A 17,214-nucleotide genomic window follows, 5' to 3' on the forward strand; every position below is an offset into this window, starting at 1 on the left:
CCATCTTATCTGTTAATTTTCAATGGCTAAGGTAACTGTGATGATTTAGTGTAACCAAAATTCACATATTCATGTGGGTTTGTGGAAAGTGAAGACTTGATATTGTCTCAAAGACATCTAACAGATAAGCTTTGGTTATGGAGATCTGTCATGCACACTGTTGATTTTCCTTAAAATGTAATTATATTTGTTCTTTTTTACTGGGCAGCAAAGCCTGCAGAGCAAACAGAAGTAGATCCAGTTCTGCACAGTGGCATCAGCAATATTTCAGAAAGTAAGTTATCATGTCCATTTGCACTCCCCATAGCCTTGACTCTGTACATGGTTAATAATTAAGACACCATTCATGTGGTTTTACCACAGAAATAAGGATTCAGAAATGGAGGAAATATGCAGCTAAGACATCAAGAAAAGTTGGAGCATTGCTGCAGCTTGGTACGGGGAGTTGTACCTGCCAAAAATGACCACTTGATGGCAGCATAGTGTCGTCAGCACCTTAATCACATTCATTTCGACAAACTTTATCAACTAAATGCAATACAAGTATTCAAGTAAAGTATTTTAATCTATATAAAAAGTCCAGACTTAAAAGAGGAAACTGTACCAACACAGCTGACGATGATGTGAATCAAATGATACTCAGTCAGGGCTGAGATGATTCATCAAGATTTCTGAGGACCCCTAAGGCTGACATCATACTAGATGATTTTCAAATCTTAAAAAGCGATCACATTCATCAGGACAGTTTCAAATGATTTTTCATCTTATAATCCTCTAAACACGCATTAGACAGCCCAGCCAGACCATCAGGACACTGGGGACCATACACCTGCAGGCCAGCCAGTGACCTCACAGTGAAGATTCTCCACACACGGGGTTCCACAGAATCTTTAGTGATCAAATGTGATTTCAGAATAAAAATAAGCATATTGATAGCTTCAGCGTTCTGCCCCTCACTGCAGGCTGTCCTGGCCTGTTTTACCGTTGCAGCAAAAATCATAAAACAAGTAATCCTTGCTGGAATGAAGGTACAGTAGATCTGAAAATGTATTCTCCAGCAAGACAGTGACCTGAAGCATACAGCGAAAGATGCACAGAGATAGTTAAAAGGTTGTAAGGTGAATGTGCTGGAGCGGTTGAGTCAAAGCTGAAACCTTGATCCAGCAGAGAATTCGTGGCAAGACTTGAAAAGAGCTGTTTACGCCGATCTCTTAGCAACCTGTCAGAGCTTGAGCAGTTTTGCACTGAAGAATGGAGTAAAACTGCAGTGTCCAGATGTGCAAGCCTGATTGAGACCTATCAACACAGACTCAGTGCTGTGATTGCAGCCAAAGGTACATCTACTAAATACTGACTTGAGGGAGGTGAATATTTATGCAGTCACTTATTCTAAATTACATGTTTTTATTCAATTTCACTTTGTAGAAATCTGCTTTCACTTTGGCATTAAAGAGGTTTTTGTATATTTTTTTGTAAAAAAAAAATTACAACAATCATGATTGACTTATAAAATCAATGAAATGGTTAAACATCCAGGGTGGTGAATACTTTTTAAAGGCACTGTATTTCAAACTCATCTGTAAACCAGACCATAGTCAATATTTGGGAAGGGGTTGAACATTGCAAAAAAGTTGGAGGGTGACAAGACGAACTTTCTGTCTGTCACATCCATAATGAGTATATGATGTAGTAGGCAGGGAGTAGACTACATACTGCAGCTGCACCAGCTGGTGGATTAAAATTTTGCTGAGGCTGGTCAAGAGAAGAGCAAAAATATCTTTACCACCAGGAAAAAACTTCCAGTGTGGTTCATTGCTCTTCTTTTGATTGAGAAATGTTCTCAAGTTCTAATAAAACTGTGTCACATCTGCAGGTTGATTTATGTTCTAGTCCATGTTTTTGTCTTGTGTGTCCTTTTTTATTTTGTATACTTGCCTTGTGCTTCTTTTCAGATCGCTCCTTCCTGCCGATCCCTACCTGTTCCCCACGTCTGTCGTTACCTTATGTGTTTCACCTGTGTGTAATTGTCTCCCTTTGTTTACCCTCTCCCCTTGAAACAGTGTGGTAAGGGGTAGGGTGAAAACCTTCCCCTTAAGAAATGAGACACCACTTGATTGCTGTTCATCATCACACATTGCTGATAAACAATTAAGGGCTAAGGGGTAGAAAAGGGTTTCAACCTTAGTCTTCCGTGTCCTTTCCTTCCGTGCCAGACTGTCTAGTCCTCTCTGTCAGCGTTCCTAATGTTTTGACCTCATCTTTGCCTGTCGTTTTTGGATATCTCCACCTGACTGTTCTGTGGATTTTTGTGTATCTACCTGTGAACTGATTAAACAGCCTTTAATTTAGTATTTAGGTCTTACATTTGAGTCCATTAGTTTGGTTCAGTATTACACACTTCTGCTTTGGCTGCAACCATGCTAATCCCTTCACCAGCCACCACTGCTTACAGGCTTGAAGTACATTTAAACAGCGCCTGTAGCTACTGCCTCCTTCTAACCAAATGACGCCGATTTGTCCGTTCATTCTCTGACTGAAAAAAACCCATTTCAGATCGAATCTTTGCAAGATGGATCAGCCTGATGGCATTCATGGAATCTGGCCAATCCACTTGCTTTTCAAGGTTATTCCTGCATTCAACCAAAGCGGACTGACTTTGGCAACAATAGTTGGCTTGTAGCATAACGCAGAATTCTTTGACCAAAAGTTTTTGGGAATCATATGCTGATAACTCTGTATAGATATATAGACATTAAAAAAGTCAGAAGTTATCCAGATTTAGTGGGATCATTCCTCTGGGAACTATGAATGTTTGTGCAGAGATTTATGACTACACCAACAGGCTGTCACTGTCATCTGCTGAGCTGCTAGTTTGGCTCAAACGTAAAGAGAAAGTGCTCTTATTGTGTAATTACCCCTAATTATCTGATGATATCATGCCCAGCTTATGCTTTAAAGGTTTCTGGTTAGTCATGCCAATAAAGCTTATTCCAACGTGGAGCAGAGATTTTGATTCTTTTGTCTTTAACTTAAGAACCTTGTAAGATCAGTGTTGTAGCTACTTTGGTGCAGCTTCATAGAAGGCTTGGTGGACTGCAGCCAACAGAAGTATGCGAGTCGACTGGGGTGTCTGAGCATCAAAGAGTCAGACTTCAATGGGGAGTTAGCTCGTCTGAAGGATTTTCTTCATCCCGCCTTTTTCGGCAGCACTGAGCCCCATCGCCTAGCAACACCAGCCTCATTCATTTCTTAGGATCTCGTCTGGCCGTACCCGAGAGGATGCTGCCTCATTCAGACACTCTCAGATTTGTTGTTTCTGGTCCTCCGATATTAAAAGCATCCTTTGAAGTCCAAAAAGCATCACTGGCATAGGAAGGAACAGGCGCCCTAAAATTATGACTAGTTTGTGAGAAATGAAAGTAAAAAAGCCAAGAAATCATTCATCACTCACTACTCACTGTACTCCTTTGATCCCTGACTGTACCGTTATGTTATTAAAGCTCATATTAAAGCTATTGTGTGTATTGTGATTCAGTGGGCGGGCACTTACCCAGCCTGCAGCTCATCTTGCCCTACTTTTTCCCCAAAACACAACGTGCTCAGAAAAACAAATGTTCACCTTCATCGGCCAGACATGTTTGCCAAGTAGAACTGTTGAAATGAACAAAATGTCCGAGCAGAGACGCTGTAATGTGTGTAAAAACTGAGTGTACACAAGAAAGCACTCAGAGACTCTTGTTTGTTTTCTTACCCTTACTCAGGCAATTATCTCAGGATCACTGGAGAGGAGTTACTCGCATTGTTGATAATCCCCACTGTCTACACTCCTCTGTCTATAGTGGCTCCATTTTCAAGGAACAGATTTTATTTGTTTTAAATTGAATCTACCTTAAAGTTAGCCATTCATCTTTAACTGTGGTGACTTACTTTGATGGCAATTTGATCATAATTTCTAGTTATTCATTTAGTCTCCAGGTAATAAGGTATGATTATTTATTTTTTGTCATTTCAACCATGCTAAAAATCTCAAGACAGCAGCACAGGGTGCCCATCTCGTTTGTTCATTTTTCAAAATCTGAAATCAAAAGTATTTTTTAAAGCATTATTGCACATACATTGTTTGTCCATTGTGTTTAAACCCAAATAATTCCAAAGCAAACTTTTGGCACATTTGTGGACCTTCACATTCCTGGGTTTGAGTGAAAAATGTCCTTAGGCTGTTGCACTTCGGGGTCTCCACAGGGCTCTGTTCTCAGACCAGTCTGTTTTTCTCCTTGAATCTTTACACATCTTTTTTTTACATTTTGTTTTATGATTCTATTCATTTATATACCTCATAAGATCAGTCATTTAGCCCTTAAAGCCTGAAAACACAAAAAATAGCCAGAAAATTCTAATTTCTGAAGCTACAAATTTCCATAGAATTTAACACATACACATATACTGTATATATATATATATATATATATATATATATATATATATATATATATATCTCGATCACATTTGATAAATTGGACATTTTTGCCAACTGACAATCCACTTGAGAACTTTTTAAAATCATATCAGATTGTATTGAAAAGGTTTTTGAGGAATTTACTGGTCATATTGAGAAGATAAAGGTATCATGAAAGTATGTATCAAATATGATACAAAAGGCTTTTAGGCGTTTTAATAAGTCTTGAGGTTTGATGACATTTCATGATGCTTATTTTCGGATGTTGGATTTTTTTCAAGCCAAATATCTCCACAGACCATCTCATTTTTGGGGTTCATCATGGCTCTATTTTCAGACCTGATCTTGTCCATTTGGATGCCTGTTTTAAATATGTGTTGTTTTTGGAAATTTTGATTTTAAAACACTCTTTGAAATTAAAGGGGACATATGCAAAGATCACATTTCAGGCTTTTCTAGCAAAAATTTGTAACCCTGGCCTGTCCACAATCACCTCAAGTACCAGAAAAATCCATTACATTTGATGCAATTTGATTGCATTTGATGCAATTTTTGGGATTTTGGATGTCAGCCTCAAATGGACACCTAAAGAACAGCATTTTTTTGCACTTCCATCTTAATTTCATATTTTAACACTAAAAGCTACTGCTTGATCAAAAAGAATCAACATGAAAGAGAAGGTTAAACTTCTTCTAACTCAAGACATGAGAGAGAATGATTAAAGATGCTGTATTAGGGTGCCCTCAGTATGGCAGTGGAGTCCCAAGACCTGTTGCAAACGATGTAGTCCTTGATGCAAGGTGCCCAGGTACAAATCGGGCATGTGGCTGCAGTCCTGCATGTTATTCCTCTCTCTCTATCCTCTCTCTCCGACGCTTTCCTCCATCCTATCTCTGAAAATAAAGGCATAAAAGACCAAAAAATGTCATGTCGAATTATTTCATACAGGCCGTTTTATGATTAGACAAGTAGATCTGCTTTTACAAGCTCCATTGTTCTCTTGAGTTACCACATCTTTTTCCAAATAAAATGCCGTTGGCTGCTTTTCCACTGGAATGATTTCTCCATTCCACCTTCTGCAGTCAACTCTGTGACCGAACGTGACCTTTTTGTTCTAACATCCGCTAAACTCTTAACATCCCAACACCTGGCAGTGAGGATTGCTTTTGGGCATCTTAATATTTGATGGGAGCTGAGCTGACACAGTGGAAAAGGCTTCCTGAAAAGTACTTTCCTTTGTTTTTGTTCCAGCTCTGACCCAGTGCTCACCCTCTTTATGAGATCCTGTCAGTGTCTCCCTCACAGGAATCACTGACAGGAACAACATGCAGCAGCGGATAAGGAGCTGGGCCGGCACTGAGAGGCTTTAAAGTCTGTGACTCCTGAAGCAATTAGGCTTGCACTTACATGATTAACACTCAGAGGAGCCAAGGTCACACAGTCTAATGACTGGCTGCTACAGAGAGGGTTTGTTTATTACTGCGGAGCAGTATGTTCTTAAAGATAGCCCTGCAAAGTGAAGATAATGTGTTAATTAGTGCCTCCTTTCATGAATACAGACGGTGTGAAAACCAGATTAGACAGTGTGGAAAACTTTGACTTATGGTGAAATTTGTTTCATCAGCCAGCAGGAGGATGAGAAGAGCAGGGCCAGTTAATTTTTGCACACTGAATATGGAAACAGAGCCAGAATGCAATTATTTGGAAACAGAGCCAGAATGCAATTATTTTTGTGAGCTGCAAATCTAGAATTTATGGAAATTAAACTTTTGACCCAGTCTACAGTCCTGAGTGCTGTGGAACAGGTTTTCAATGAGGATATGACTGTGATTTGCTCCTTTAAGCTTCCCCTCAACACTGACCAGTGTCCCAGTCCCTGCTGCTGAAAAGCACCCCTACAGCATGATGCTGCCACCACCATTTATATGGGCACCTGCTTTCCCAGCAGAGCTAAACCAACATCCATGATGTGCTTTATAAACTCATTTGTTTGGTCCTTTATCTTTTTTTCAATCATGTTTTGATCCGGTCCAAACTGAAACACTTTTCATTAATTACATTTGAGTGGTTGAAAATTTATAGAAATTTGGGTCATTATCTCTACTTCAGGAGGTGGTGGTGAGTCCTGAGCCTAGACCAGTGTGCCAAGCTAAGCTGGACCGCTGCTGATTGTGACTTCAGTTTTCTTTATGGTTATAATACATTTCTAAAATTACATATTGAAAGAATTTTTACCGGCAGATTTAAAGCTGAAAAACCAAACTACAATCTTAATATTTCTTCTGCTCCTACAACAACATGAACATGGCGATTTGCTATTTCCATCCACCTACCCACGTGCATGCATCGCCACTAGTCATGGTGCAGCAGTCCTGTGGTAAGATTACATTTAATTTACAATAGTCCTGGGAATACAGTTGAAGTACGTTAGTGCTGAGAGGACATATGCATGCATAATAGAGAACATTCATGCAGCATCTGTACATGCCTCGTTGCTAGTGTCTTGTAAAGCCTTGCACCTGCAGTCAGAAGGGATAACATTACAAGCTGTGTGCTCAGCAGCACAACTTGCAGTTCTCTTTAGCAGACCAAAGAGGGGGAGCAAAAGTAGGTCACCCTCCCAGAGACCCACACATCTCTCCCACTGATTCCACACTGCAGCAGCGCTTGTGTCTGCCACGAGGAGGGCCTCCGATGGCAGCAAAAATGGGAGTCGACAGCTCCCTTCCGCTCGCTTTTTTTTTCTCACCACAAAGGGAGAAAAGAGTCATCCCTGCTCTTTTAGACGCCACTCTGGGAACAGAAACTGCAGGAGCTAGGTCATGAATCGCACATTAGTGATGACATGACGGCTAGGCAGTGTCCATCTCAGTGTCAACCCCCTTTTTCGTTATATCACTGTAAATATTCCCTTTATCCTCATTGAGAGATGTACCCTAAGTTGTGCCATTGTTTGGCTGCACCACAGAGATGTAGAGCTATTCTTAGCTGTTAGAACGCCCATGTCTTGACATTTTAATTCATTTGACCGTCAGTAAACATCTTTTTTCAATGTAGTGACTGCATGTCTCATGTGTCAAAGGTAAATTTTGGATGCTTGTGATCTTTGAGCCTTTAGGTGGCACTGCATTAAAAACAGGGTATGATTCTGTGCTGGAAATCACTGCACGGGCTCAGGAACACTCTCAGAAATCATTTTCTGTCAACTCATTTTGTTTTGCCATTAAAAAAAAATCCAAGTGAAAGCTGTATCGTGCAAAGAAGAAGCCATATGTGAACACAATCCAGAAACATAGCCATCTTCTCTGGGCCAAAACTCATCTAAAATAGTTTGAGGCAAAATGGAAAACTGTTCTGTGGTCAGATGCATCAGCATTTGAAATTCTTTTTGGAAACCACAGATGCTGTGTCCTAGCTGAAGAGGAGAGGGGACCATCCAGCTTGTTATCAGTGCACAGGTCAAAAGTCTCCTTCCCTGATGATATGGGTTTGAATTAGTGCCTCTGATGTGGGCAGCTTACACATCTGGAAAGGCACTATCAGTGCTCAAATGAAGATAGAGGCTTTAGAGCAACAGATGCTCCCATCCAGACAACGTATCTTTCAGGGATGGCCTTGCATATTTCAGCAGGACAATGCTAAACCAAATACCACAACTATCGCAACAGCATGGCTTCACAGTAGAAGAGTCCAGGTGCTGAACTGGCCTATCTGCAGTCCAGACATGTCACCAATAGAAAGCATGTGGACTCAGGACTATTGAGCAGCTAGAATCCTGCATCAAAAAAGAATGGGACAACATTAATCTCCTAAAACTCCAGCCACTTTCCAGACATTTCCAGACTTGTTAAACTCACCTTTAACTCACCTTTCAATAACATTAAGTTATAACTTAAGATAGTAGGGTGTAGACTTTGTCATAAGAGGTTCCTCTTAAACTAGGCTACATTCTAGCTGATGCTGTGCCTGAATGCATTCTGCTCATGCACTGATGGATCATGATCAGAATTTTCTTTAAGACAGTGTAGAAGTGAACTAAAGCTTCTAGGCTAGTTGCAAACTATAAGTTGGAGGACATTAAATAGATACAGATAGTGATGGCAGCTCCTCTCCCTTACTCTTTTGGTTCTGGGAAGGATTTGGATTTTTTCAGTTGGATACTTTTAAAAATGAGCTTACTCTGCTAGTTTCTCCAAAGTTGCCTACCCAAGCTTTAAAGGGATCACCCAGTTATTACAATTCATGCTAAAGGGGAACATAAATGTCTACATATGACCATGTGCTGCTGCTACTGTTCTAAAATTCAGAACAGTATATGCATGCTGCATAGTTCCTGTGAAGTTTCTCCAGCAGTGTGCACTTTCAGATCAGCCAAACGCTGACTCAACGGCTTCAGAGAGAGGCTGGAGGTGCTTTGATCTCAGATTAGTGAAGGGAGTGGGGATGAAGCTAAGAGGGAGAGGGGGGGATGATGGGGAGGGAGTCATAAATCTGAAAATTGCTGCTTTAGTCCTGAGAATGTGGTGGGCATTTGAATCAGAGCTACTGTATTGGTAGAGGTGGAACTTACTTTAACAGAAGTTAAACTTTAACAAGCATAGAGCCTAAAGCTGGCAGTTCTCTGGGACTGTAAGCTGGCTTGTCAGTGTAGCTCATCTAAATGCTCATAAAAATTTTATCTGAAATACCTACAAATATAGACCTTACTGGATCAAAAGATCATAAAGGTCATCACAGTTAACTTTATTTACAAGCCACAGCGTCCTGTAAACAAAGCCATGCTCCTAATTTTCCCACAGGGAGAATTAGGAGCATGCATAGTTGTAGCTGTGTCTCATTTCAGGGGTTGCATCCTTTAGAGGATGCATTTGAAAACCATTTATGTCACAGTAGAGCATCAAAGGCTGTTCTGAAAAAATCCAACAAATGTGTCCTCATTTTACTGGCAAAAGAAGGGTGCATAGTAACTCAACATATCCTTTCATATGAGTTTCATTTGTTGCCAATTCAAGCCAGCGGAGCTGTCACGCTGTCAAGGTTGCAAGACAACAGAGGCAACGCTTACTAGTGAAAGGAAAAGATGGGGAAAGCTGATGATGCAAACAAGAAATCCTCTCCAGACCAGACTGTCTCATTTCAGCCTGATCAGTCTATGAAGTCTGGGTCCTTTAATGGATGCTATCCCTGCATTGGGACACAGCTACAGTGCTGTAAAAAGTAAATGTCCCCTTGTTATATCATGAGTTAGCTTTCATTAACCATGTGTTTTTTGGAAAGCTCAGTTCAGTTCCACCAGGCACACCCAGGCCCGATGACAGCCAGACCGGTTGAATCAAGAAATCCCTTAAATAGAACCTGTCTGACAAAGTGGAGCAAGCCAAAAGATCTCAAAAAGCAACATTTCATGAAATCAAGAAATTCAAGAACAGATGAGAAACAAAGTCAATGTCTATCCGTCTGGGAAGGGTTACAAAGCTATTTTAAAGGCTTTGGAACTCAAGTGAACCACAGTGAGAGCCATTATCCACAAATGGAGAAAACCTTTAACAGTCGTGAACCTTCACAGGAGTGGCTGGCCTACTAAAATGACTCCAATAGTGCATCAACGACTCATCCAGGAGGTCACAAAAGAACCCAGAGCAACATCTAAAGACCTGCAGGCCTCAGTTGACTCAGTTAAGGTCAGAGTTTATGGTTCAACAATAAGAAAGAGGCTGGGCAAAAATCAATTTGAAACATTTAAGCATGACACGTTTGCAAAAGGTGAGAAAGCAGAAAGTGGATAAATACTTTTTCACAGCTCTGTAAGCTCTCAATATTTTTAACTGTGCTCAAAAACAACAAAAAACCTGTATAATAGCTTCATACGTCTATATGGTTCTTCTCAGATCCAGTTATGTCAGTGACTGATGGTATTTAGTCAAAATTCCTCCTCTGAGACTCGATGAGATCATCTCCATTCATGGCCTGAGCCGCAGCCTTTTTAAAGCCAGGATCGGAGGGAACAATGGGGCCCTATGAAACCTGCAGTGAAATCCCAAGCAGGCGCTCTTTCTTCAAGCTTTCCCATTTCCTGTGAATTAATAATAGCCTGGCTGGGGAAACGGATGCACTTCATTTAACAGTAGAACGGGAAAGCAGGAAGATACAGCAGCCCTACGATGTGTTAAATGCATTAAAGTTTCATTAAAGTGTTTTGAAATTAGTCACAGTCACAGTTCGCACTCTTTGCACAGCTTGCATGTAGAAATAAACGCTGATATGACATGGAAAAATAAGAGGTGTGAAAAAGATAAGAGATGTGAGAATCTGACTGTAGGAGGCATCAAGAAGTGATGCCATCGTGGGTGTTTGCTTATTCATGGAGTTAAAACTTCAGAGAGTATAAACAAACTTGTCTCATTCACATCAGACCGGGAGTCTCCAAATTATTCTGTCTCTTAGTAGTTTAAAACCACAGTTTCAAAGATTTAGCCCTGCTGTGACAGTACCCACTGTTAACTGTAAAGACCTTGTGGTGATATTCAATTTTAGACTGGAAATAATGAAACTAAAATTTAATTTTGTTTCATATTTAGACTATGAGATAACTTATGGAGAATCAGGCTATAATCATTTATATGAGCTGTACCGTGACGTCAGAGCTCCGCTCATTCTCATGCATGGCAGCGGGGCTGAGCATGTGTTGCGTTCAAATGCCATGGGAAATATTAACTGCTTTGAGACGTGTTCAAATACACAATGTGATGCTGTTGATGAATTAAAAAATAAAGTTCATCGACTTGTGATTTCACTAAGGTGAAACCTTGAGATAGACATGCTTCACCTTTGTTAACAATGTTATACTGTTCTATACCTCTCTGCCTTATATACATTTACGGTATGATGCTTTTTTCATGAATGCTCCAATTTGACATTTGCAGCCAGTTTTAAAATAAGATTTTGCATCTAAAATGTAAATGAATATACATGGCTACATGAAAATACTCAACTTGATGCAACTTGATGGTTAATCCAACTCAATAGAACCAAAGGAAAGTTAAGTTACATTAACCGTTACATGCTACAACATTAGATTCACTAACAAGGAAAACAAAGCACTTTAAATAAGCCCTATGTTTTTGGAAGGTTTAAATGTCCTCCTTTCAAAATAAATGCATAAAAATCCTAAAATATATACATACAAACACTGAGTTTGATCAATGATTTATTGATTTATTCAACTAATGGCTTCAAGTTTTCTTCACTAGGTTGTTTTTCTGAACACTTCTTCCAATAACTAGCAGTAGGACAGAAAAATGTGACTGTATTTTTTTTTTTAATATGCATCCTATTGTACATTATTCCACAGTGTTCTTAGATATTTACTGCATCTTTTTATTTACTTAGTAAATAAACTATTTGGCATTTTAACCAACAACAGTAATGAATTATGATGTTTCATTTGAAATGGGCCGTTCAATTATACAATTTCATTATACTGATAAAAAAAATTACACTAAACATACAAAAATCAGTTTTCTGAAGATTTCTGGAAACTATATCAAATTGCCAAGACAGAAAGCAACAAACAAAAAACCCAAAACAAAACAAAAACAACTAAAAATTAAAAAAAAAACATGTGCCAACTAAGGATGTATATTGGATTACATCCAAGCTCATAAAGCAGCTAGGTAAGACATGTATCTCTGTTATCTGTGTAGCTACGTTAGCTTTAGCTACGTTTGCATAATCTTACTTTGCAAAGGCTAACTTAGCTACAGGTAACAGTGCTACACAAGCTAACTGCTTTGTAAGCTTAGCTATAATTGGCTCAATGTGGCTAAAGTAGCTATGTAGAGCTATGTTAGCCATGTTGCTTAAGCTCACATTGCCAAAGCTCACATTGCTAAAGCTAACTTAGTGACACAGAAAACAGCCATATTAGCTACTAAGCTAAAGTATCTAAAGTAGCTTCATAGCTAAAGCTGAGGTGACAAAGCAGCTATGTAAGCTGCGTAGGTTTGTTAAATTCAGCTTAGTTTAGCCATGTTGTTAAAGCTCACTTAGTGAAGCAGATAACATTGATACATAGCTTATGCAACTGCTTTGTAAGCTTAGCTATAATTGCCTCAGTGTGGCTAAAGTAGCTATTTAGAGCTATGTTAGCCATGTTGCTAAAGCTCATGTTGCCAAAGCTCACATTGCTAAAGCTAATTAAGTGACACAGATTACACTGATATGTAGCTTATGTAACTGCTTTGTAAGCTTAGCTATAATAAGTTATAATAGCTATGTCGCTAAAGTATCTAAAGTAGCTCCTAAGCTAAAGCTGTGGTCACAAAGCAGCTATGCAAGCTACATAGGTATGTTAGCATTATCTAACTATAGCCACATTGCTAAAGCTCACATTGCTAAACTTAATTTAGCTACATTTGCTAATGTAGTGTTAATTATGTAGCCAGAGTAACTTTGTTGGCTTAAGCTAAAGCTAATGAAGTTAAAGCTAAATTATGAAATATTTCTTGGACTGTAATGTGTGCAGTCATTGCAAACATGCAGTCATTTGTATTGTTGGTGTAAAAACTTAGTTTGATGATAAAGGCCACAACGTAGGTCGAATAAACGTTTCAAAAGGACATTCTGAGTGCTGACTTTCCTGTTACCTTTTGGTCGTGCACCTACCTTTCAATGTAGTGTTGGGAGGGTGCTCCTTTTTTGCTTTTTTGATGATAAAGGCCACCAAAGAAAAATAAAGAAGAATTTTGTGAGTATATTTATAGCTGTAAGACTTTTAAGTAGCTAATGTGATAAATACTTGAAAAATCAACCAATATAAAAGAATATTTAGGCGTACACTAATATAAAGATACCTGATTATTGTATACAAGTACTTTGAGCATCTGTTTACGTTTTACTTTTAAAATGCGAACTAGAAGACGCTTATTTATTTTTTTTTACAACAAACAGGTTACAATTCCTGTGTCGGTGTCTGCAGGTCCAAAATCCAAGCTTGAGTTGTGTCCATGAACGCAGCACGTGGTCCAGTACTGAGCGTGTCGGTCTGGAGCTCCAGAGCGGGACTCAGACTGAAACTGAGGCAGACAGTAAGCCGCTGCAGGAGCGGGAGAAGGAGGGAGGAATCTCTGTGTCGGATACTTCATCTCTGCTCTTACCCTGGGACATGAAATCTGTTTTTTAACCTCGCTGACAACTTCACTCCAGTCCAAGATGACGGTGGATTTTGAAGAATGTATTAAAGATTCACCCCGATTTAGGTAAGAACACGAAACTCTGCAGTGACCGTTGAACTGTTGAGCGCCACATTCCTCCTGCAAGACTGGGAGATTTCTGCTATTTCTGTGTTTAATGCCATTTTTCTGACCAGACATTGCATGCATGTGGGATTTCTCCATGTTTCCACGCTGTGTGTTGCATTTTGTGTAAATGGAGTCACGTCTTGTTGAAAGCCTTGATGGATTTGAATGCAGCCAGCTTCAAAGACTGTCATGCCTTACAGTAGGCATGAGGATGAGCAATGCAGCCATATGAGTTGTCACATGGACTGGGTAGGAGCTAATCTATCAACCAATCTTTTTATGCTATTATTAATTCATCTGCACCCATTTAGCAGTGAATGATGCTTAAGGAACCACTGTAAGGAAATGCTGCAGTCTTTAGTCAGAGGAAGTAATGGGAGATTGATGCAGATGATTCAGAAGATGATTCCTCGGGGATTTTGCTCCTGTTGAATCTCATTCCCAGTGGATAAAAATCAAACTAAGAAGCACCCTTTTTTTTCCCCTGTGAAGTCTTAAAGTGTCTCACATGGTCTGACTTCCTCTTTAATATTAACCTTACCATAATAAGACAAGAGAGAGCAGTAATATTCTGTTCATTTTCTCACGTTTCTGCTGTAGAAGGACTTAATGTGTTGTTTGTTTTCTGTCTGTCAAAGTAAGTATGTGCTCAATAGTTTGATGGTGTCAGTGATCCCTGGATCAGAGGAAAACTGAAGGCTTCCCCACACAGCCTGCTCCAAAGCCCCTGACTGCCCGGCACCAAAGGTTACATAAATAAGGCAGGAATTTTCTACACCCACATCTGAACCCGGTCCTCCGCTCCCAGAGAGTCCAGAGACTCCCGAGCTGTGAGGGGAGTTTAAAATATGCAGCGAAGTCCTTCTCACAAGTCAGCATGCCAAAGCAAACACTCCATTGCATGTAGAAATACAGCAGCGTGTAAAGAGGAACGAGTGTAGTATGTTTGATCCATAGCAGCATAAAGGTATTGATAGAACATGAAGAGACCAGCTAAGCTAAAGGCGAATTAGTGAAATATCCATTGATTGGCATCACATTTACTGTTGACCTCCAGTGGTTCATCAGCTGTCAGTTTTCCATACTTTGATCCTTTTTGATACCGCTAGTTTTAAGATGACAGTCTTAACTATTTTAAATGATCTCTTTCAGAAAGTTCAGAGGCTTAAATGTTAACTAGAATGTATTTTTAACCCAAAGCTGCTTTTGGGAGAGAGAGAGAGAGAGAGCACTGTCTAAAAGTAATTGCCAATGCATAGTTGTTGATATCGCCAGATTGAACTAGAATCTGAGTTTGAAAGCCTGGTGTCGTGACAACTCTAAAGATTGTGTTTGTATAAATATTTTGGATGGATGGATGAATGGATGATGAGGGATGGCTGGTGGATGGATGGAGCGAGTGGGTTTATGGCTAATTGGATGGATGGATAGCCCATTTGGTGAATGGATGAATAGATTGGTGGGTGGATGAATAGGATGGATCCATGGATATGGTTGCATGATGGATGGTTGATAGAGATGGATAAATAACAGGATGGATGTGCATGTATGAATGGATCAATGGATTTATGGATGGAATATAGATGAATGGATGAATACATTGGTGAATAGATGGATAATATATGGATGGATCCATTGATATGATTGCATGATGGATGATAAAGATGGATAAATAAATGGACAGATAATACTGGATGATATAGATGATATGGATGGATGATGGTTGAATGGAAGGATCATTATAGATGGATAGTGGGATTGGTGAATGGATGGATGATGGAAGAAAGGATGGATTGATTGCTGGGTGGAGGATTTGGATGACTAATGGGTAAATGGATGGATGACATGGATATGGTTGTATGGTGGATGGTTGATAGAAATGGAGGGATATGACTGGATGAATGGATTTATTGCTGGGATGCATGGATGGATGATAGATGAATGGATGAGTGGGTGAATGGATGGATAGATGTTTTTTTTTTTTTATCCTTCAGAGGAAATTCAAGTGAACACTGTAGCTTCTAAGCACATCAATAAAATTGAACCCACAATAAAAACAATGATATAAAACTGGTACGATAGAGGAGAAAACAAAGGATCAAGTTAAATGATTTTTTTATCATATCAACTGACAATTGTGTTTCTCTTTTCACCAGGCCAATGCCAGTTATATTTAATGGCTGATACTGAGCCAGTATTACTAAACATTCATACACCTGGGTGCTCTGCTTTGTATTCTGTCTGGCTATGTCCCCCCTGTCAATATGACAAAATTTTAAGTTACAGTAATCTGAGAAACTGGACTTGAACTGAGTTCTTGGCTTTGTTAAAGTTTCAAGAAGTTAAACCATGTCAGGTCGCCTTTGGATTAAAACAAACATTACAGAAACCTGGGTGACTGAGAACCTTCATAGGCATACCTCACAGTCAATGGCCTAAAAATAATGTAACATGTAATAAAAATACTCACTAATGCAGACAGAAACGCACTTCAGAACAGCATGTAAGGAAATATTCTGGAGCTGCAGCAGCTAAACAATTTCTAGTCGCATACTTGCTTAGTTGTTTATACAATAACTAATCACTAAGTATGCTGATAACTGGTTAAAGTCATTTTCAAAGAAGAAAATTAAAGTTGTCTGAGTCAAGCTTTGCAAATAGGAAAGAAATCTGGTTCTATTTCCTCTTTTTATGACAGCAGTAGAATGTCTCAATTGCAAAAACAAAACATTTGCAAATGTCATTTTGTTTGCTGGAGATGCTGATTGACATTTTTCACTTCTTTTGTAAATTTGATGCACAAAAGAAACATTAAATTGAGAGAATAAGTACAAGTTTTGTTAACAATCCAAATAATCCTTAGTTGCAACTCTCAAACTCACTTTCCAACAGTGAACTTGTGCTCTCAGAGATAAAGATCTTTGCTCCAAATCAAAGACTTCCCGACTTGGCAGCAGCACCTTTAATGACAGACATCTGGATACAGGAACGTCTGAGGAAGTGCTGACTGAAGAGTGTCTTTAATAACCTTTCCTTCTTTGTTTTATATGTGAAAGAGAAAAACAGTCACCTCCGTTGGTATTTAAAGCTCAGAGACACTCGTCTGTGAAGCTGCAATCATGAACCGTTGGATAAAGTGATCTCTTATCTGACCCGAGCTGTGAATGTGGAATGAAAACATGACTCCTTCTCCTTTTAACACTGGATAAGATTTTTTCTAGTAAGGCTGCAAAATTTTGAATACTCCAATGCTGGTTGTAGCTTTTCAATACCAAGTGTTTTAATATCTATGTAACCGAGTTCCATTTATTCTTTTAAAGTAATGAAAGGAACAGAAACTTGTTAAGTGACAGATTTTCCATCATTGCTTTAACCAAGAGCTGTGGCAGGCATAGATAGAGAGAAGCATATCTGTGCAAATTAGACGGTGTGAAGAAGTTTTCCTGAGATTTTTGATGT

The 17,214-nt window shown here is 39.3% G+C and overlaps 1 protein-coding gene across 6 annotated transcripts in view; it reads left to right on the plus strand.

The window, feature by feature from the left end:
• Positions 1 to 13,524: 13,524 nt before the first annotated feature.
• LOC121517425 (arf-GAP with coiled-coil, ANK repeat and PH domain-containing protein 3-like) overlaps positions 13,525 to 17,214 on the plus strand; it is a 125,120-nt gene continuing 121,430 nt past the window's right edge. For all 6 annotated transcript variants that reach the window (XM_041799166.1, XM_041799167.1, XM_041799169.1 and 3 more), the window contains exon 1: positions 13,525 to 13,713. In XM_041799166.1, the coding sequence (XP_041655100.1) occupies positions 13,667 to 13,713 (47 nt within the window). In that variant the 5' untranslated portion in view covers positions 13,525 to 13,666. The remainder of the gene's footprint in view (positions 13,714 to 17,214) is intronic.

Source organism: Cheilinus undulatus, linkage group 11 (assembly GCF_018320785.1).
Source record: "Cheilinus undulatus linkage group 11, ASM1832078v1, whole genome shotgun sequence".
Classification (NCBI taxonomy): Eukaryota; Metazoa; Chordata; class Actinopteri; order Labriformes; family Labridae; genus Cheilinus; species Cheilinus undulatus.